The 22,914-nt window shown below is 47.8% G+C and overlaps 1 protein-coding gene across 3 annotated transcripts in view; it reads right to left on the bottom strand.

Moving 5' to 3' along the window:
* Window positions 1-2,982: 2,982 nt before the first annotated feature.
* Window positions 2,983-22,914, bottom strand: part of AMBRA1 (autophagy and beclin 1 regulator 1) — a 581,139-nt gene continuing 561,207 nt past the window's right edge. For all 3 annotated transcript variants that reach the window (XM_078684411.1, XM_078684412.1, XM_078684409.1), the window contains one exon: window positions 2,983-5,840. In XM_078684411.1, the coding sequence (XP_078540537.1) occupies window positions 5,377-5,840 (464 nt within the window). In that variant the 3' untranslated portion in view covers window positions 2,983-5,376. The remainder of the gene's footprint in view (window positions 5,841-22,914) is intronic.

The raw sequence follows: 22,914 nt of genomic DNA on the forward strand, positions 1-22,914 counted from the left end.
CACTTCCCCGTGATGCCAATATACCTCCCCAGGTCATCTGACCAAGTAGAATGGACCGCAAAAGGAAAGGAGTTTCATGTCATGATCCACATCCGGAGGGTGTCTTCTGATATATTGCAAAACCACACAACGTTTGACCTCGTCCCCAACCCGTTAACATTCCAGCTCAATAGTTTAATACTGCTACCACCATGCTCTCCCATAGTCGATTAAGTGAGTTAATGGTTCCTCCCACGTTACTACATCTGTGTGCTGATTCAACTTGAACAGAACAAACTTTCAAAATCCCATCCCAACAACTCCCCTCCCTGCTCCCCTGCACTCCGGGCAGTAAACAGCCCATAAACACAACCATGCTGAGTGCCTGTCGCCCAACCGTGAACTAAAAGTAGAACTGCGGGGTTAAGATAGGCATCCCACCCTCCCCCACCCCGTTAAGTCAATAATTTACAGCCCCTGACATATGTATCATGTCTCAAGAGTTGTGTCCTCAACAGTCAATTGTAGGCCCAGTTAGGCAGCAGCTGGGTTCGAGTTCTGGTACCTGTAGTATTCTCCGAATCCAGCAAACGGTCGCCATGCAGGTGAGCCTTACTGCATCTCGGAGGGGTGGGGGGCACGTTTCCTTGCCGACAGGGTCTTACTGTTGACTCAGTGGGGTTATGATCTCTAGTTCCCCGACAGCTGTCCAGCCATTCCGCTGCAGCCTCCGGAGTATCAAAAAACCAGACCCATGCCTCATTCTCCACCCGGAGCCGTGCTGGGAAAAGCATGGTATACTTTATTTCTTTATCACGTAGCAACTTTTTAACGGCTAGGAAGGATCTATGCTGCTTCTGAACTGTCTGGGTTAAATCAGGAAAAAAGGAAATTTCAGTATTTTCAAGCCAGAGCGGCGGGCCGACTGGCATTTTGCGGAATCAAGTCTCTATCTCCGAAGTTTAGTACCCGCGCGAGCAGCAGTCGTGGGGAAGCCCTGTGCTTCGGTCACCCCCGGGGGACTCTATGTGCCCTCTCGATCACAAAGAATTTGGACAGACCCTTAGGCTGCAGATGTTTAAGGATAAGGTCTTCTACGAAAAGGTCTGGCGCTTCTCCTTTCGCCCATTCCAGCACCCCCAGGATTCTTACGTTATTGCTGCGTGTTTGGCCTTTATTACTTTCTGCCAATTTTCTCAAATTCTAAAGCTCTCGGACCTCGCTCTGAAGTTGTGAAGTGTCCTCCACCAGGCTTCCTGTTGTGACCTCCAGTTATTTTACCTTTTTACTAATTTTATGGAGGTCCGCCCTGATAAGTGTCACCTTTGCGGAGATCATGTCTATCCTTTGGTCCAGAGAGGACCAGACCCCTGAAATGGGCTCCATGACATCCTTAAGTGTCAGCTCGGGGGGGACTCTCCTCCGTGTCCCCCACCGTCTTGTCTCTCGCAGACTGGTCCTGAGGCGTCTTTTTCGGAATCGCAAAGCGGTCCAGTTTACCTTGTTGGACCCCCTTGGACCCTTTTGTCCCAGACATTATGGCTGGAGTTCGTGCCTTTCTTACACCAGGCTGCGCCGTTGTCTGGAGGCCTTCAGACTTCATTCTCCATCCCGCGGCAGCCAGGAGGCAGTCCAATCTTTATTGCCAACAGTATCAATGCCAGGGATCTGGTCGGTGCGCACAGCCGATGCGAAGGCGGTTCTCCTCTCAGGGTTTGCGTCAAATAGTTTATGTCCGCCCGGTGCAGTCAGTATGCGCCAGGCAGGCAGTATCCGGGCCGCTGTAAGTAGGCCTTAGAGGTTGCTTGGCTGCGGAAGAATCGGTGTCTCTTAGGTGGAGGGTGTGGGAGAGAGAGCAAGTGACTGCTGAGCGGACGATCTTCCGGAGGATTCACAAGGGGAACAGGTCCCTCCCGATACAGGCCGATGCAGGCCAGAAGGAGCCAATGCCCCAATGACCTCGGCTGCGGAGATGGTGTGTGTCGCTCAGGGGGGAGGGTGCCCTCCCACTGCTGCGCAATCCCACATGGAACGGGGGAGTCTTTTGGGTATTGTATGTGGGTCGGTCTGGTCGTTCCCAGGGGCCGCGCCTCAGCGCCCAGTATCAGGATGTTTGATGCCTGTGGCTTCCTCCCGCTGGTCTTCTCTTTGCTATGTGCCGGGCGCACTCCCGTGGGGTCTTTCTGCCGCTCCTCACTCTTTCTGCCCCTGCGGTCACCGCAACGAGGTCTGCGACGACTCCGGTTCAACTCCCTGCTGCGCGCCTAATGTTTCCAGCCGTGCGTCGTTACGTCGGCGGCAGCTTGGGGCACTTCACCACCCGGCTGCACCCTCCATCCAGGCCGCAGTTATCGATGGCGAGAACTTCGGTTCCCGGCTGTCTTGGCCAGTGTGAAATGTCTCAGAGGAGTCTGCTGACACTCTGCTATCGTTCGTTAACCATGGGGACCGGATCTGTGTGCCGGATTAAGGGGGATTGGAGAGGTAAGACGGAGCTACCCTATCTAGTGGCCATCGCGCTATGCAGCGTAGCCACGCCCCCTTAGCTGACATGCTTGATTTATTCCTGGTTGTCAAGCTGGGACTAAACGACGGGTAATCAGTCACACCTGTGAAACTTTGAAAGATCTAATGATGGAAATGTAGGTTTATATTATTTACCTGAAAGGGGTAGTGGTGACATCACTGAAAGCCACTGAAAATGTTTTCCTGGCATCTTATAAGAGTCCCAAACAAACAAGATTTCTAATGCAATACTCTGGCAGCATTCAATGATGTCTGATAAACATTTCAGCAGGATACTCTCTTGGGGGAAGGGGTGTGGGTGGGGTTAGGGGAGGGTTTAACTCTTCAGGGGCTTCACATACAAAGATTTTGACCCCAAGGTGACAGTCACACAACTAGCACTTCTGCTGTGGCAGACTAACCCGCCTCTGGATTTTGTTTTGCAGGCCACAGAGTCCACTAAAACACTGGTAAATAATGAGAACACAGCAAAGTGAGGATGTTTGTCAGATTTTAATTATTATGACGTTGATCTTTGGTGTTTCCCTCTTTTTGAAGTTGAGCCATGTCCTTCCCCCACCCCACAGCTCCCCACCAAAAACGTTCTATGATGAAGTTAAAATAAAATTAAAAAAAAATAATAAAAGAGGGATGGAAATAAATCACATTTTATACTAAAACTGAAAGTGATCAGAGCGACTGGATTATTCTGGCGAGAAGCTACATGAACAGTTCCAAACCCATGCAACGGCTTACATCACTGCCCGACAGCTTGCTGTCGGGTTCCTGTTCAGGGGGCACCACCTTCTTTCTGCACAGCAGCCACCTTCATCAAACTCCCCACCGTCAAACCGACAGGGTTTCTCAAAGGTCTTGGGGTTCATGTGTAACATTCAAGTTTTAACATTTTAATACTGCTAAGATGAGATCACGTGACCCAGGTTAGGGTTTATCCGAAAACTTGGTGACTAACCATCAGGAAACGGATCCAAGCAACAGGTGCCAGAGAAGAGTATATGGTGAAAGGAAGTAGGCCATCCCTGTGACCAAGGGATCAGGATACTAGCAAAGAGGCCATTCTCAAGGGCCAGTGCACAGATTTCCATCCACGGAGAGAATGACTATGAGCCCCAGAGGTGCAGGAGAAGACACGCTGTCTTGGCAGGTTTGGGATACACATGAAAGGAGGGTCAGGACAAGTGCCAGCAGCAAAGACAAAGCTTTTAAGAGCAAATATTTAGCGATACACAGTTTGAGCAAAATAGCTAGTACGCTAACAAGCTGGAAAGACAGTGTTTAGCTACCCAAAAAAGAAGCAACCCCATCTCTTCCAAGCCACGCCATGGAAGGTTCTACCACACACTGCACATTTCAAGATGAGTTGTGCACTTGAGAGTGCAAGGGTGTAGAGGAAGGCCATCCACCAAGAAGGTACAGTGACTTTTTTGTTTTAGAATGGCTGTCCATGTTGTAACCTACCGACTGTTCTTATTAAAGCCAAAAGTGATGCCCATCCAGGGAGAGAAATCTCTCCCAGAAGACTTCGATACAGTGGCAAATAAAGGGATTCTATGGGAAGGAAGCTGTGAAGGCCAGTACAATGAAGGGGGGGGGGGGAGGTGAAAACTTGCAGCTATTACCTACTAATACGAAGGTACAAACACACAAAAGTCTGATATGGAGTGAAGATATAAAGAATATGGAAATCAGTTAGTGACATAGTAAAATATTGTACAATTTTTCTCACCAGTGATGCAGGGTGGGGGTGGGAGGGTTATGTCACCAATGTCATAGCATTAGGTGAATGGCCTTGGGGAGAAAGATAGGAGTCTGAGCAGGGGAGGTCTTTGCTCAATGATGGAGTCAACTTCTTAATCAGTAGAAGGTGATCTATCCCTTGCTTGCGGTGATTGGACTATCTTCTATGAGCAATTGGAAAACTGCGAGAAATGTACTCTTATTAGCAACTTATGCTCAGGGCGGGTAAGACGACCCTGTGAGTGAAGTGCCTCACCCTCTTTACAGGAACAAGTTCTGCTATGGTTCTCCAGAACGTTTTCTACGACTATACTCGCAATGCCAAGCGGGCTATTCCTTTCTCTGTGGAAGTCCAGTGTACCAACGAGGAATGTTTCTGGCAGCCATGGCAGAGCTATCCTCTTTACACAGTAAAAGGATACTCTGTAACTCAGGAGTTTTGTTTCGGGGTCCAGAACAGTCGATCCAGATAGTATTGCATAATCATTAAACACAGAGATCTTAGACAGCCAAGCATACATCCAGGAAGCCCTGGCTCAGAGAGTGGTGTTAGACCACCTCCATGCCAACTGAATACCCCCTGTAGACCTCCTCTTCCGCTGGTCCCGAACATTGCTAGATACATGCTATGTGTAGAATTAGCACCCAGGATGGGAAACAACGGTACCTCCACACCCAACATACTGTCGATTATTCAGACCTCAGGATGCCTGTTCGTTGCCACTTGCCCTGGACTCTAATGCCCAACCATGATGCCGCACACAGACATGAACATTAAATAAGCTACAGCAGAGGACCCCCACTGTGTGACCCCATCAGGATCGCATGGCACCTCGCTTCTGAAATGAAGGGCCTAGGGTTTAGTTCTTCACTTTGCCATCACTTCAGGTCCATCAATGAATTCCACACAAAAATCCTAAAAAAAAAAAAAAAATTAAAAAAAGGCAGGAAGCAGCATTTCTAGGCAATCAGTGAAACTTCTCCTAATACCTGGCTGGTGGCCCCTCACTACCACTTCAGCCCGATCCTTCATTCGCCGAAAGGTAAACCGATGCCCAGACGGCCAAGCTGGTGGCCAAGTGGCGGCTGTCCTCACAGCACTATGAACTAAGCACGGACACAGGGGGCAAGCCTCTACCTGTTCTGGGACTCCCCAGTGCTGAAGTCTGTGCTAGAGAAGCTTTCACTTTCAAGGCGATAGGGCTGGTCGTTACTGTCCCTGGATGAGTCACTGAGTTCAATTGGTCCCTCAGGATGCCTGGAGGTCTGGCCCTGTCTGTCAGAGGCTTCATTCCGAGAGCCTGACATGCCCTGTAGAGCCTCGTACAGCATTCTCCTCTCCATCTCGGTGGCTGCGGCGATGGACGTGGAGGGCTGGGGCGAGCCCCGGTCTGCTGTGGTGCTGAGGGCCTCCCCGCCCGTCTGAGAGCCACGGTGGATGCGGTGGCTCACAATGATGTTATTCCCAAAGCCACCCATGGAGGCCATGGTGGTGCTCTGCTCCCGCTGGACCACAGCTGTCATGCCGCCCTCTGCCATGAGACGCTGGATCCGGCTGATGGCATCGTCTCCAGATGCAGCATAATCGTGACCTTCCACTAAACACAAACAGAGCAGACATTTCAGTACAAAAGTGCACAAAAAACAGGCTCTAGAACACCACAGTCGTAAAGTAGAGCACAGCGTGCCCAATACCAACAAAGGTCGAACCCCGGTCACCAGATGTATTTGGGGCATATCGGACAAGATACACTGTTGCTTCCCTCTACCCTGCTAGGAAACAATGTAGCAGGGCCTCGTTTCAATGGAAGCACAAATTGCACCATCGGTGATAAAACCACATTCAACCGCCTTCGTTGTCTAGGCTTCATAACAGCTCAACTGTGCACCTCACAACAGAGTAAAGGCAAAGAAGACAGACCAGGGAAGTCACAGAATCACACCAGGTTAGGAATAACATTCAGGGAAAGGGGCAGAGACCAGAGCAGCCCAGACACTTACACCAGTTTAGGAATAACATTCAGGGAAAGGGGCAGAGACCAGAGCAGCCCCAGACACTTACACCAGGTTGGGAATAACATTCAGGGAAAGGGGAAGAGACCAGAGCAGCCCCAGACACTTACACCAGGTTGGGAATAACATTCAGGGAAAGGGGAAGAGACCAGAGCAGCCCCAGACACTTACACCAGGTTGGGAATAACATTCAGGGAAAGGGGAAGAGACCAGAGCAGCCCCAGACACTTACACCAGGTTGGGAATAACATAGAGGGAAAGGGGCAGAGACCAGAGCAGCCCAGACACTTACACCAGTTTAGGAATAACATTCAGGGAAAGGGGCAGAGACCAGAGCAGCCCCAGACACTTACACCAGGTTGGGAATAACATTCAGGGAAAGGGGAAGAGACCAGAGCAGCCCCAGACACTTACACCAGGTTGGGAATAACATAGAGGGAAAGGGGCAGAGACCAGAGCAGTCCAACACTTACACCAGGTTGGGGATAACATTCAGGGAAAGGGGCAGAGACCAGAGCAGCCCCAGACACTTACACCAGGTTGGGAATAACATTCAGGGAAAGGGGCAGAGACCAGAGCAGTCCAGACACTTACACCAGGTTAGGAATAACATTCAGGGAAAGGAGCAGAGACCAGAGCAGTCCAGACACTTACACCAGGTTGGGGATAACATTTAGATAAAAGGGCATACCAATCACACCAGGTTACGGATAACATTCTGATAAAGGGTCACAGACAAGGGCAGTCCCATTCGCTTACACCAGGTTAACAATAACATTTGGATAAAGTGGCACGGACCAGGGCAGTTCAAGAAGCTTACACCAGGTTAGGGATAATATTCAGATATAGGGGCAGGAACCAGAGCTTTGCAGACGCTTACATCAGGTTATCAATAGTCTGGAAAAATAAATACAACTCGTAGGCGTGTTATCTTTAAAGTCTACCAAGCAATCCAGATGTGCTATCCTTACAGCTGTGATCGAAAAGTCACTGTTTAGGAGCTTAAAGCAAAAGCTGCATGAAGCCCAAATAATTCCTTCTCTCACTCCTCTAAAATGACCACACACCAGCAGTGACACGCTGTGACAAGACCAGACAAGTGTCAGAATCTGAAATAAGAAGTGGTAAAATCACACACAATCTGACTCAAACATCAAGTCTGCTTGTTACCCCACCAGTGGCAGATATGCACTTTATAAATAGGACACCACACACAGAGATCCTATGCTCTATTAGAGATGCAAGTCTTACATTTACATGCACAGTGGACTGATAAACATACAGCCATTCCACCGTTAACTATTAAAAAAACAGCAGTACAATATTCACAGAGACATAACTTTACAAAGTTTTTGCACACTAAGTGGTGTGATTGTTGCTAAATAATCGTGGGTGGGGAGGGAATTAACATGACATTATTCTACTGTCTAGTGGTTGGGTCTGGAATCTCTCTTTTTTCCATCAGCAATCATCATTTGGTAGTAAGTCTGATCTCTCTGTGGCATGAGACGTCTTTCGTACCTTTGGCAACGCTCCTTCTGGGGGAGGCTATCTAACCACAGATTTCTCAGCTTTTCAATACTTTCCAGACGTGAGACTGAATCTGTGAACTTTTTCATTGTACCTCAGTGCGCCAGGAGGAGGCGCTGTGCGCTCCGCACAGATGCTGTTCCGCACCGGAAATGACAAGCGGAGCCTATGAGAGCACCACTTCCTTACGCTGACGTCAGTAGATTTCAAGACTGGTCGTCTCGCTAGACATGAAGCCCCAAAAGATCGATAGACCAGTGTGCAGATTCCTGGACTTGGGATCTTATTAATGGATAGAGTCAAGCCACAGCAGGGAGAGGATGGGAGGGTAGTGAGGAATCTGCGGCTAAATGGTTGGAACCAGAAAGATCATTACTGAAGGACAGTAACTTCTGATGGAGACTTCTAGCCACAGATTCCTCCCCTTTTGAATAGATACCTAAGCAGTACCTGAGGAATGAGGGCTGTGGATGGACTCAAACCAGAAAGTTCTGCAGGGCCAAGCGGAGAGTGCCCTTCTCTTCCAAACAAAGATACTGAGTGAACTTATGGAGGGTCACCCACAAAGTCACAGAAGTCAAGGACAGGAACACCGCGTGCCAACGCAGTGATAGCAGCTTTGGCCCTGGTGGAATGGGCACGCAGGCCCTCTGGACAGGGGCTTAATGCAGACCCCTTGAAGCCCCTGAGGTGCAGGCTGGCTCCCACCCCTTCAAGGGGCCCCAACTAAGCCCAATATTAATGAATTTCTGTGAGCTTAGGGAGCCCCTCATCACATTCTGCAGGGAGCTCATCCTTTTGCATACGACACTGCTTCCAGCGGGCTGCTTTGTCACCATTGCATTACAGATCTTGATGCAGAGCACAATCCAGCAGGAGACGGTATGGTTCTGCACAGCCTTGCCTTTTTTCGCTCTGGTGAACCCAACATAGAGATGATCGTCCAAATAGTACTCTTTGGTCTGACTGATGTAGAAACTGAGCACTCTGTTAGGGCCCAAGCAATGGAACCTGGCCTCTTTAAAGGGGTAAGGTGGAGTACAGAATGCCGGCAGAGTGATGGATTGGCCAACATGGAACGGTATCCCAACTTTTGAGAGAAAGGATGCCCTAATACGCAGAATCAGCTCGTCAGGGAAAAAGGTGATGTATGGATGATGGACAAACAAGGACTGAAGCTCTATCACAATCGGTCCTGAAGCAATGGCATGAACACAGTTTTGATTGAGAGAAGGCATAAAGGACAACTGTGGAGTGCTTTGTATGAAGTACACATGAGATATGTGAGGACAAGAGTGAGGTTCTGTGAGAAAATGGGGATTATTATATGGTGTGGTTGTGCGACCTCATCGTGTAATAATTACCAACCCTTATAGTTTTTGTTTGTCAAAACTTGAATTTACAAGATATAGTAAATCAAAGCATTTCAATCATCCGTGAACAAGCATTGGCAATTCAACAAATTTGACACCTAGAAACATTTTTGGGTTAGTGGGACTGTGGTCACTTAAGAGTCACGTTAGACGACCATCTCTAGTAGGAAGACAGTCAGGGAGACCAGAAAGATCCTCAGAATCAGTTACCTTCACAATCGAAGCAGTGGGTTTAGCTCTTTTATTTATTTAACACTTGTACGGCACAACAAATCATCCCCAGGGGGCTCTCTCGGCGCCTTGGCATGACACTAGCAGGAACCATGATCAAAGCAAACCCCTAAAACATCCAGGTTTTTAGGCTTTTCTTGAAGTGAGCCAGAGAGGTACAGTGGCGTATCTCTTCCGGTAACCTGTCCCAGTGAAAAGGGGCAAGATAAGAAAATGAACGCCCTCCCATTCTAGATTTATTGATCTTACATGGCACTAGAAGGTTTTGATTGCTTGACCCGAGGAGGTGACCGGGGACATAAGGCCTCGTCTTCTTCCTTAAGTATGCTGGCCCCAAGCCTCGACTTGCCTTGAACACCAGTGTGAGAAGTTTAAAGACTGCTCTTTTTTTGATGGGCAGCCAGTGTGGGGGTTGGAGCAAAGGTCGCGAGGGGGAACGTCTAGGTTTATTCAAGATCATTCTTGCAGCGGTGTTTGCAGTACTTCGAGCCTAGTGAACAGCTCTTCCCTGGCTCCTACCAGAAGTGCGTTGCCATAATACAACCTGCTCACAATAAGCGCCTGAATCAAGGTCTTTATTGCCTCCAGGGGGATCCAAGGAAATACCTTTCTTAGCATCTTCAGGATTCCAAAACAGGTCTCCAAAAGTGCTTTTACATGATTTTCGGACGATAGTTTGCTGTCTAACAGAACTCGCAAATTCCTGACCTGCTTTGTAGGGGAAGGAGGCTCCCCCAGTTCAGTGGGCCACCAGTCTGGCGTCCAAAGTTCCTCTGCCTTCCCAAACAGGAGAATCTCCGTTTTGTTGGAGTTAAGCTGAAGGAAATTGTCCCTCATCCAGGCTGCTATGTTCAACATACAGGTCTTGAACTTGGTCCTAGTGACAGCAGGATCTGAATCGAATGGAATAATCGCCTGCGTGTCATCCGCATAAGAAATCGTCTTGGAGCCGCTAGCTCTTATGATGGCGGACAAAGGGGCCACATATATGTTGAACAGAGTAGGGCTTAAGATGGAACCCTGGGGCACCCCCTTTTCAAGTGGGGTGGTTGCTGACACATAGGAGTCCAGCTTGACAGATTGTGATCTATCTGCCAGGAAACTTTGCAGCCAAGCCAGTCTGCCAGGAAACTTTGCAGCCAAGCCAGTGCTATCTTCTGCAGTCCGCAAAGCAGGATATTATGCAAGATGGTGTAGAAGGCCACAACGAGATCTAGAAGTACTAACATAGTGGGAGTCCCTTTGTCTAAGGACATCCTAATACTGTCAGTGACTTCGATTAGGGCCGCCTCCGTGCTGTGACCTGCACGAAAACCCGATTGGGCAGGGTCGAGCAATTGATGTTGTTCCAGATAATCTGTTAGTTGTTGATTGATAATTTTTTTCCATGACTTTCGAAAAACATGGAAAAAGGGAGATTGGCCTGTTATTTTTCTTCTCCGATGGGTCTGCAGACGTTTTCTTTAAGAGAGGTTTGATCGATGCTCTCTTCCACTTGTTCGAGAAGGTGGCCGTATCTTTTGCAATGGATTCCTTTGGAAGTGGTCCTGATGCAAGAGATGAAGGATGCTGAAGATGGCACAAGGATGCTGTGAATGTGATGCGGTTGATAGGGGTATTCTTTGGCTGCTCCTCGGTCCAAGCAGGGGGTCAGGCAGTCCTGGTCACAGGATCAACGTCCCTCGAAGTCCAGTTGCCACTGGTCTACCAGTCAACCAGTATCGTGGTCACAGTCGAATCCTTCCCTGGCCATTAACTTGACTCCTGTGTGACCACTCTGACTCTCCCGGGCTCAGCACACTCGGGTGCAAATTTGAGCATCGGGTCCAAGTCTCTGGTGCTGCATGGTGGCGGCTTGGGACAGCTTGAAGATTCTAGACTACCAATTTGCCCAAAACCCTTCTTAGCTGTTGTGGCCCTGTGCTGTGAACATATGGTCAGCCAAGTAACACTTGGAGTCACTTTGCTTTGGCTGGGCTACGGAAGTGACTTCTCCATGAACAGGACACAGCAGGCACAGTCCTTTGTCTGTGATAGCCACAAGGTTCAGCAGGTGCAGTCCACACAGGTGCAGACTCTCTTTGCTGGTTCCACACTGCATAAGTGCAGTCCTCCTTTGGCCCTACTTACAGTCCAGTCAAGATCTGAATTCTGGGTCTCAGGGGTGCTCTATTCATGCTCCGAAAGTGCCTTCAGGATAGATGCAATCAGTAGCCAATGAAATACCAGGTTCTCTTGATGATCACTACCTTGGAAGCCTGCCATCTGGCTTTCACAAGATGCACCATTCCGCATAATCATAACATGGCAGAACCCCTCTCTCGGCGTTGAGAGCTCTCTGGCACAACCCAGAGGTGTGGTAACCAAGGGGGCTACACACTTTAACAACTGGCTTGCCTGTTCCTAGTGCCAGCCTGTCTGCCTAAACAATAGCGCAGTCGCTCTACGAAGTGTAGGCCATCTGTTGTCCAAAGGCGGTTTCTCCCTTGAAGTTCACCTTTTGGGCTAACACCTATGTGGCTTCTTGTGAGAGAGAGGTAATACCTCCCATGCAGGCTATTGTTACCTTTCCTTGAAGTCATTAGCACGTCACCTTAAGAGTGCAGAAAGCGGTTTAGAGGGCAGACCCAAAGCACAACTGCAAATGGGCACTGGAAATCCTGGGCAACTAAAGTGGCAACTTCTAAAGTTGCACTTCACCCAGGCCCAGCAGTGACATTAAATTCGATTTAGCCATTAAATCGGATTTAAAGCACTGTATATTTTGATACCTCACAGGGTCAACTCTACTTGTCTACTTCAGAAGTTAGCAGGGCTGAGGTGTCAGTCTAACTCTGCACTTGCCAATGGGGCTACTAGACTTTCCAAAGTAAAAATAAAAATTTAGGGTTCATCCTGCTGGAACATGCAAAGGTGCATGCTCCCAGCCTTCGAGCTCCACAGGGCTAGCTCAGGGGAGGACTAGTATACATTAAAAAGGGAGAACTCTTGTTTGCTATTGCCTTACTTGGCTAAGTCGAGTTAGCAATTTCAAGCTACCCTACCAGTCTGCAGTGGTAGACTGGGAGCCATGTTTTACCCTGTACCACTGTCAGTGGCACAATAAGTCCTGCAGTCCCTGAGAGAACAACCTAACTTACAGGCCTTGGGTACCCCTGGTACAATATACGAGGGACGTACAAGTAAGTAGGGTTATGCCATTTGGGAACAAGCCAATTAAACATACACCATTGTAAGGGTTGGAACACATGCACTGAGAACTGTGTAGCAGGGCTCTGTCATTTCAGAGCCATTACACCAGTACCTAGTAAGCAAAACATGGGGGTAAACCTGCAACAAACCTGTTTCCGTACACAAAGTTCCCATCCTACCACCCCCAAGCTAATACTTCCAGGAGTACTCAACCAGACCCAGACTTTTAATAAGTCTCCTTGACTATTCAGTGAGACAGGATGTAGAGGGCCTGGCTGACCATTGCAGGGCCTACTCTGCCTTACATCCTTCTGCCAGTGTCATTCCCTCTGGAGAGGTGACCTACATCCAGAAAGACAGGTCCAACCTAAATTAGGTCTTGGCTAGGACTGTATCTCTTCCAACCTCCTCTCTGTGACTGAGGTACCTACCTCACCTGGCCCTACCGTAGCTAGGGGCAACACCCAGAAGACACAAAGAGGTCTTCCAATGCCTGAGTAATCCCACCATGACTAACAGGGTCGGGGGCCCACCTAACACCCTATCTGGGTTCTGACCAGCATGCCAAGGACAGTGCTGCTAGAAAGGCCAGCACCCCACAGAGGCTACTGACAGCTGTCGGTGGCCAGAACCACTCCCTGAGCTCTCTACCGACAGGTGGATGGACTATCTTAGGGGCTATTATGAGTTCTTGTGTCCTCTCCAACTTTTCAGAGTGGCGGGCTACCACCTCATGTGACAGACACCCTTCTCCCACTCCTTCTGCCAGGATGTTACACTGAAGGTCAATGTTCACCATCATCTCTGACCTAACAAATTAAACCAACATTAAGCCTAAGGCTAACCCAGGCACTAAGGAAAAACATTTTGCTACTACTATGCCTAACCCTAGCACTGAATCAAATCCTGCAATAAATCCTAGTTCTGTGCTGAATCCCCAACACAAACACTAACCTAGGCCTAAACTGCAAACATACAGCTAATGTTAATCTTACAACTAACTCAAGCCCTGAGGCAAAAGCCAATGCTAATCTGTATGCCTAACCGAAGCCCTAACACTAACCTGGGCCTTAGCATTAACCCGAGCTCGAACGCTAACCCGCACCTATTGCTTACACTATTCCAAACTCTACCCTCACTCTAATATTAATGATCTTATGATGAAATCTAGCCCTATGCTCTAACCTCAAGAGTTCCCTCAATCTCTGAAACTAGCCCTGAGACTAAGTCATTTACTAACCTTATGCCTAAACCTAGTACCTACTCTTAGCCTAATGCCAACACTACACTAAACAACAGCCCTGTGCCTGGCCCAAAAATGTACACAGGCCCTGAGCCCCGACACCAAGCCTAATGCTGACATTAAACCGAAGTCTAATATTAACTGCAAGTCTAACCATAACTCCTACACCTAAGCATAGTTTGACCATCAGCCTTATACGAACTTTAAATCTAGCTGCACCTTTATGCCCTCACCCTATAACCAGAGCATGCGCCTTAAGTGCAACTTTAAGACCTAAATATAGACCCAAAGTGAACCATTAATTTACATTTTGGAAAACACATACCTTATATTAGATTACACAATTATTTTCATGTACTAAACATTTCTGTTGTGTGCTTCAGGTGGCTGCACATGATGCATAAGGACCACAGGCGTGGCCTAGGACTGTAGCACACGTGCCAGGCCCCACTCACCAGAGGAGGTCTTGTCCGTCTCAGTACGGCTTTGCCTGGGTGTCCTGAAGAGTGGACGCCAGCGGCTCATTTAACTTCTTTTGATTGCGTGCCCTCTTCTTATATGTGTGCTCTGCATCATAAAAGGTTTTACAGGCTTGTCCATGAATGGGCCTGTCTTGGATACTGAAGCAGGCCTCTGTGAGGTAATGCTCTGCTGCTACCATCACTGTGGAGCTGGTATTTACTCTCCCTCCCCTCTTGGGTAATATTTATCCAGAGTCTTTTGTGCTCTTTCCGCTCGTTTGTTGAGAAGTGCAGAGGAAACGCCGCACAGATTTCTGAAACTGCAAAGCACAAACCTTGCATTGTGTTTAATTATCTCACCTGACACTACAGAGAGATTTGCAAAGGTCTAATGTGTTTGCCCAAGCTCTTTGTTTCTCAGCAACTAATCAATTGCGGATACCTAGGTTTTGTCAATAAAGTCTATTTGAAAATTAGATAGAATCTACAGGGAGCTTTTAGTGTAAATTAGGGAACATGTAAAGTACAGATGTGTAAAGATAGAAGAAGCGTAACGATGAGCGTAGAAGGCTTGAAGGGCGTGAGGGCCCATCAGAGCTCTCTGGTCGCTACTCCTGCTCTTGCACATCCTTTCACAACACCAGACGCAAGTGCTCCTTCTTCGCTCATGTGCAGCTTCTACTTTCAGGTTGGGGCTCCACTGTATGGGAACTAGGAACTGCCTGGCCTACACTGGTGTTTGCAGTTCACTGGTGGGAAGAGGTGTTAGATAGCTGATCACAGCTTTATGGCACTGGCACATGGATGAATAGTGCCTTGAAAGGGGACTGCTGTACAGAGAGGGGGCCAGCACTGCACGGAGCATGAAGCATCCGTTCGAGGCATGTGCGGCTGTAGATACACATGCTATGCATAGACTGTAAAGCGGTCCTCCCTTGAGCGGTGACCAGCCTGAAAGCCCAAAATGAGATCACGGTATGAAAAAGATGCCCCTCACACAAACATGAGCAAACATAACCTTACGTAGGATGGGCCTTTATGTGGAGATGGTCCTTATAAAACCACGTAAAAGACGAGGTACCCCAGGGCCATAGAAAGATATTAGTGTATAAAAGGCGGCACTATAAGAATCCCTGTTGGTAAGAAGGAACATCTCTCCAGCCAAGCCTGCAGCAGGTGGTGGGCTGCTTTAGAGGAGGGGGACTTCACATAGGCAGCTTCTGTAGTCCACCGCTCAAAATGCCTGACTTGTCTCAACTAATAGTTCTAGGAAAACAAATACAAATGATTATCCTATTACCTTTTCTCACTTCGCACAAGCTCCTTATTTGTGGCTTTACCGCCGTAAGGGTCATATTTGCCACTACTGTTCTACATGATTTCTGAAATACGTTGGCATATAATGAATTCCTCCAAACTCTAACAGGGGTCCTAGGTAGCGGAACATGATCGTACAGAGCAGCTCGAGATATTTGTCGGGACATTCAGGACACCCTGTGCATCAGAAGAGGTTAAGTGGCAAAACACAGCAGGGTACAAAGCAGGACACCCAGTGCAGCAGGACAGCTGGCATGGCGGGTCTGAAGCACCCCTACGAGATGTCTGAAGTATTGTATCAAGTTCTAGTGATATTATTTGGGGCACTGAATCCAGTTTTCCAGGCCTCTTCCAAAGGGTTGCAATCTTTTAGGAGGTCTCATCAATGGCATTTTAGCAGCTGGGGCGGCCCAGTGACACCCACATGCTGCTCAGTGTTCACATGTGTTATCTCTAACCTAGCAATGAACCCCCATAGCAGGACCTCTATCCTTCCTGCACTCACAGGGCTGAGTGCAGGTGTCTCATCCAGCAACTAAGCACAGATTGCTTCAGGGAGCTTGATGCCTCTGCTGCCCCCTTGTGAAGTGCCCTCCAAGGCCGGTCTGTAAAAGGATCGCTTCAGGACCCTAAATGTTGCCGCTGTCCCAAAGGAGATCTACTTGTAAAAAAACTGCTTCGGGGCTGAATGTTGCTGCTATGCCCCCAAAGCCCTTCTATAAAAGGTTGCTGCAGGGTGCCAAACATTACTATTGCACCCCTACAGGAGGGCCCCTTTGACCTCTAAAGCTTGGCTGCCTGTGGACTACATCGGGGTGTGGAATGCACCAAGGTCTGCCTGTCACTGGACTGCATCAGGGTACTGAACATTGCTGATGTAACATTTCAGGAGGGCCTTCTGTGACCAAAGCGGTCTACCCTGAAAAAGGAAAGGAATATGCTACTTACCAGTATGCATCTGTTCTTGGCATGTAGAGCTGCAGATTCGTACACTTTTGCAATAGATCGCCACCTGGTGTTGGGCTCGGATGATTGCAGGTTGTTGTCTTCTTGGAAGAAGTCTTTGTAGTCACGAGATAGGTGACTCCTCCCTTGGACAATACTGCGCATGGTCATCGACTCCATCCTCAGATTGTTTTTCGCCATGATGGGAAATGATGGAGTTAGTAGAAGTAAAGAGAAAGGATGTCCATGAGTGTGCATATAAGTAAGATGAGTACTGGAACGGATATAAGTACCGGGGAGGCGGGAGGGCATGTACAACTCTGCAGCTCTACATGCCAAGAACAGATGCATACTGGTAAGTAGCATATTCCGTTCGAGGCATATGAGCTGCAGATTGTACACTTAGCATCGATTGTGCAGCAGTGTCTCCCATAGTGGTGGTCCCTTGTATCCATTGCAGTGGGTTGAAATAGTGTTCTCAGGACAGCTTGGCCTGCTGAAGCTTGCTGCTTGGCTTGCACATCAACACAATAGTGTTTAGTGAAGGTGTGTATTGTAGACCATGTTGCTGCCTTGCAAATGTCCTCTAGTGGTATGTTTCGTAAGAAAGCCTAGTTTGCGAGTGGAGTGCGCTCTAGGAGGAACCGTTAGTGTACGTTTAGCTTTTTGATAGCATATCTGAATACACTTTACAATCCATCTGGCAATTCCTCCTTTAGAGATGGGATTGCCTTTGTGTGGGGGAGAGAAAGATACAAATAGTTGTTTTGTCTTTCTGAAGGATTTAGTCCTGTCTGTGTAGTATAATAGAGCTCTTCTAACATCTAAGGTGTGTAAAGCCCTTTCTGCAACAGAGTCTGGTTTTTGAAAAAACACTGGCAACTCTACTGATTGGTTAAGGTGAAAAGGAGTAATACCTTTTGGCAGGAATTTTGAATTGGGTCTAAGAACCACTATGTTAGGGTGTATTTGAAAAAATGGTTCTTCTATTGTTAATGCTTGTATTTCACTAACTCTTCTGAGAGAGGTGATGGCAACAAGGAAGGCAGTTTTCCATGTTAGGAATTGCAGTTCACACTTATGTAAAGGCTAAAAAGGGGGGCCCATAAGTCTTGTAAGGACCACGTTTAGGTTCCACACTGGAAGCAGGTGGTAACCTAGGTGGGATTATTCGTTTTAATCCTTCCATAAATGCTTTTATTGCAGGTACTCTAAAGAGAGATAGATGCTGTCTATTTTGTAAATAGGCTGCAATTGCTGCTAGATGCAGGCGTATGGAATAATAAGCCAAATTGGACCTTTGTAGGTGTAGAAGGTAGCAAATAATATTTTGGATGGAAACATCCAGTGGATCAATGTGATTGTTGTTACAGTATATTGCAAATCTTTTCCACTTAGCAGCATAACATGCTCTGGTAGTGGGTCTTCTAGCCTCTTTAATGTTATTCATACAGTCTTGTGGTAGGTTTAAGTAGCCAAACTCTAAGACCTCAGGAGCCAGATCGCCAAATTCAGTTGGTTTGGTTCTGGGTGCCTTATTTCTCCAGGGTTCTGTGTTAACAAGAGATGGCATGAGCTGTAATTTCTGATGTGGAACCAGTGAGAGATCTAGTAGCGTGGTGAACTACGGCTGACGTGCCCATGTGGGGGCCACTAGTATTAGTTTGAGAGACTGTTGTCTGAGCTTGCGTACTACTAGTGGAATGAGTGGGAGAGGCGGAAAAGCGTAGGCAAATCTGCCTGACCAGTTCATCCATATCGCATTTCCCTCTGACCGTGGGTGTGGGAACCTGGCGGCGAAGGTTGGGCATTTTGCATTTTCGTGGTTGGCAAACAGATCTATCTGTGGATGCCCCCACTTTTGGAAGAAAGGTTGGAGAACTTGTGGGTGCAGCTCCCATTCGTGAATTTGTTGTGACTCACGACTCAACAGATCTGCTATCCGATTGTGAATTCCTGGAAGGTGTTCGCCTGTCAGGTGTATGTTTTGAGGGATGGCCCATCTCCAAATGTTCTGTGCAAGCTGGGACAGTTGCAGAGAGTGTGTCCACCCCTGTTTTTGTATATAATACATGGCTGTCATATTGTCCGTCCGGATTAGAACAGCTTTGTTTTGCACTTGTACTTGAAAAGTTTTGAGTGCTAGGAAAATTGCTAGCAACTCTAAATGGTTGATGTGGAACTGTTTCTGTTGATTGTTCCATTGGCCTTGTGTCGTATAATGCAAGGGAAGGGCTCCCCATCCTGTGAGGGATGCATCTGTCGTGAGCACTATTTATGGAACAGGGTCTAGGAACGGCCGTCCCTTTGTCAAGTTTTTGGTGTTCCACCATTGCAGAGAGCGATATGTACGGCTGTCCACCAACACCAGGTCTGTGAGCTGACCTTCAGCCTGATTCCACTGTTGTGCTAGACATTCTTGTAGTGCGCGCATTTGCAGTCTTGCGTGAGGAACTATGAAGATGCAATACGCCATCATGCCTATTAGTTTCATGAACACTCTGGCTTGAAGAGAGTGCTGGCATTGAAATAGGGAGACTAAGTTCTGAATGCTTTGAATCTTGGCTTGACTGGGATAAGCTAGAGCTGCCGATGTGTTTATGGTCGCTCCTAGATATTGATGATGGTGCGAAGGCTCTAGGTGCGACTTGGTGTAGTTTATTGTAAACCCTAAGTCGTGCAATGTTTGAATTGTTTGTTTTGTGTGTTGTACACACTGGTTGAATGATCTTGTTTTTATGAGCCAGTCGTCGAGGTAAGGGAAGACGTGTATCTGTTGTCTTCTGAGATGTGCTGCTACTACTGCTAAGCACTTTGTAAACACTCGTGGTGCTGTTGTGACCCCGAATGGAAGGACTTTGAACTGATAGTGTTGTCCTTGTATGACAAACCTTAGATACTTCCTGTGCGCAGGATGTATAGGAACATGAAAATAGGCGTCCTTTAGGTCTAGTGTCGAAAGAAAATCTCCCTGTTGTAGTAATGGGAGTACTTGTTGTAAAGTGATCATGTGAAAATGATCCGATTGTATGTAGTGGTTGAGGGGTCTGAGGTCGAGAATTGGTCTTAATGTCCCGTCCTTCTTGGGGATTAGGAAGTACAGGGAGTAAACTCCTGTTCCTTGTTCCTGTAAAGGGACTACTTGAATAGCATCTTTTTCTAGAAGTGCTAGAACTACCTGTTGAAGCAGAGTTATGTGTTCTGCGGACATTGGACGTTGCCTGGGTGGTATGTTTGGGGGGGTTGCTGTGAGTTCTAGGCAGTAGCCATGTTGGATAATCTGTCTGTTGTGATGGAATTCCAGACAGGTAGGAACTGTGATAGTCTTCCCCCCACAGGAGTGGAATGCTGTAGGGGAGGCAGAGGGAAGTCACTGTTTGGGAGTGGAAGAGGAGCGGTTGTTATTACCTCTACCTCTTCCCTTATTGTTGTTGCCTCTGTATCCTCCTCTAAAGTAGCCTTTATTAGAGGAGGTTTGTGTATGGGTTTTAAAAGATGATGTGTTATCTGTGCCGGTCTGCTTGGAGCCTCCTCTATAAAAGGAGCGGCGAAAAGAACTTCTAGTCTGGGTGGATTGTAATGCACCCATAGACTTAGCAGTGTCCGTGTGTTTCTTCATCTTTTCTAGTATGTTGTCTACTTCCGGCCTGAACAACTTGTTCTGATTGAAGGGCTGGTTCAGGATGGTAGTCTGTACTTCTGGTTTGAAACCTGAAATGCGTAACCATGCATGACATCTGAGAATAAAACTAGTATTCACTGCTCTGGATGCTGTGTCAGCTACATCTAGTGCGCATTTAATTGAGGCATTAGATATTAATTTGCCTTCTTGTAAGAGCTCTGCTGCCTGATCCTTGTATTGATCTGGGAGGTGTTCCATTAATTTTTCTAGTTGGTCATAGTGAGCCCTGTTGTAGCGTGAGAGTAAGGCTTGTGTGTTTGCTATGCGCCATATGTTTGTTGCTTGCGCAACAATCCGTTTCCCTGACGCATCAATAATTTTAGATTCTTTGTCAGGCGGGGGTGTGTCACCAGAAGTTTGGGAATTGGCTCTTTTACGTGCATTTGACACTACCAAAGAGTCTAGTGGCAGATGTCCCTTAATGTAGACTGGACCAGCTGGTGCTGGTCTATACTTTTTTTCTATTTTGGGATTTAGCACCCTACATCGTACTGGATCTTTAAAAATGTCTAGAGCATGTTTAATGATGCCTTTGATTATGGGTAATATTTGAGTGGACCTTTGTGACTGTTCAAAAGTGTCTAATAAGAAGCCCTCCTCAATGGCATCAGAGTGCATTTGAACTCCGTGGTAAAGGGCAGCTCTGTTTAGTAGATGATAAAACCCAATACTATCCTCTGGGGGGAAGGTTTTGTTGGGTAGTACTGAGGATCAGGGATGTCTGGTGCATTGTTTGGTGGAAAACTATATGCATCGTCATCCTTGGGATATTCTGGATTGACATCCTCATCTAAAGGGTATGCATGTGGCTCTGGTACGTCATTCCCCCCACCTATAATCATACTCCTCGTCAGTGTGGTGTGATGATGCAGGAGATTGAACAGGAGAAGTTATAGGTTCAATGTGAGGAGGGATAGGAGAGGAAGAAGGTGAAGGAGAGGAAGGGTGCATTGGAGAAGTTGCACAATCCTTCTTTTTGGCAGGAACCACAGCTGGAAGTGGTGTGTCTGCTTGTCTTTTCTTATAAGGAATTGCTTCCACATGTCCAGTTTTTGGATTAATATGGACTTTTTTCTGTCTAGGATCTGGTCTAAACAGTTCTTCCTGTTCTATAATCTTCTTCGGCGTCGATTTTTTCGGTGCTGATAGGGGCTGCTTAGTGTTCTTTGCTGTAGGAGGAGTGATTGAGTCCTGTGGCAATTTTTTCGGTGCCTAAGGTGGTTTAGGCTAGGTAGGCGTGTCAGAGGGTTTAGGCGTGTCTGTATCAGGCCTTTGAGTCTTTGGTACCGATACTGGAGATTTTGGCGTGGAGACAGGTTTTGTTGGGCCTGCGGCGCCGGAATCTAGCTTTCCTTCCTTATTTTTGGAACCGGAGAGTTTCGGAGTCTAAGCTTCCGGTTCCGGTACGGTTCTTGGCTTCGGCACCGATGTGTCTTTTGGTTCGGGTGCCGAAGAGTCTTTGGGCACAGAAGGGCGCTTTGGCTTCGGTGTCGAAGAGTCCTTCTGTGTCGAAGGATGTTTCGGTGCCAATGGCGGAGGTGGAATTGGCACATGTGGTTTTTTCGGCGCCGAGGCACAGGAAGGCGTAGTCTTTTTCCTCGGAGCCGAGCCCGAAGGCGGGGCGTCGGAGGGTAAATTTCGGTCTCGACTAGGCCCCATGGGCGGAGTGCCGACCGCTGCCTTTGGCTTGGGTAGTGTATGTTGTGCAGGGGCAGTGGTACTCATGGGCTGCCGAGACGGAATAGAGTTGTCCGAGTCCTCTTCCCCTGATATAATCTGGAGATCAGGCGAGTCTTCCTCGGCGACGAGTGGAGCCTCGTCCTCGGAGATATCTTCGAGTGGATCTTCGTTTTCGGAGACGTCCTCTCCGACGATCTCCTCCTCAAAGAGGGCCTACGGTGCTGGCGCTGATCTCCTCATCTCGTGTCGACGGGCCCTCCGATCCCGAATGGTCTTTTTCGATCGGAAGGAGGCACAGGCTGTGCAGGTCGACTCGTCGTGTTCTGGCGAGAGACAGAGGTTGCAAACCTCGTGATGGTCGCTATGAGGGAATTTTGCTCGACATACCGGGCATCTCTTGAATGGAGTTCTGTCCATGGGGCGTAGGCCGTACGGCGGCGATAGGCCCAACGGCCTGTGTCGACTCACCGGAATGTAGCTGGTGATGTCGAAAAGTCTATTCGATGTCGAAAAAAGTTTATTTAAAGTTTGACGCTTCGAAAATGCAGAAAAAGTATTTTCTAGCCGGAGCGGAAAACTTTCATCCGAACCCAGTGGCGGAAAAAAACAATCTGAGGATGGAGTCGATAACCATGCGCAGTATTGTACAAGGGAGGAGTCACCTATCTCGTGACTACTAAGACTTCTTTCAAGAAGACAACAACCTGCAATCATCCGAGCCCAACACCAGGTGGCGATCTATTGCTAAGTGTACAATCTGCAGCTCATATGCCTCGAACATGTTACTTACCCTGTAAGCATCTGTTTGTGGCATGCAGTGCTGTAGATTCACACGATATGAATACTCCAGCCATCTAGTGTTGGGTTTGGATGCTTGCAAGCTATTTTTCTTCGAAGACGTGATCTCGAGTCATGAAGTAGTGACTCCATCTATAGCTGGTAATGCGCATGGTCATCTACTGCATTGTGGCAGGTGAGGATAGAAATGAAGCATAGCGATACAGA

This window comes from Lissotriton helveticus, chromosome 3_2 (assembly GCF_964261635.1).
Source record: "Lissotriton helveticus chromosome 3_2, aLisHel1.1, whole genome shotgun sequence".
Classification (NCBI taxonomy): domain Eukaryota; kingdom Metazoa; phylum Chordata; class Amphibia; order Caudata; family Salamandridae; genus Lissotriton; species Lissotriton helveticus.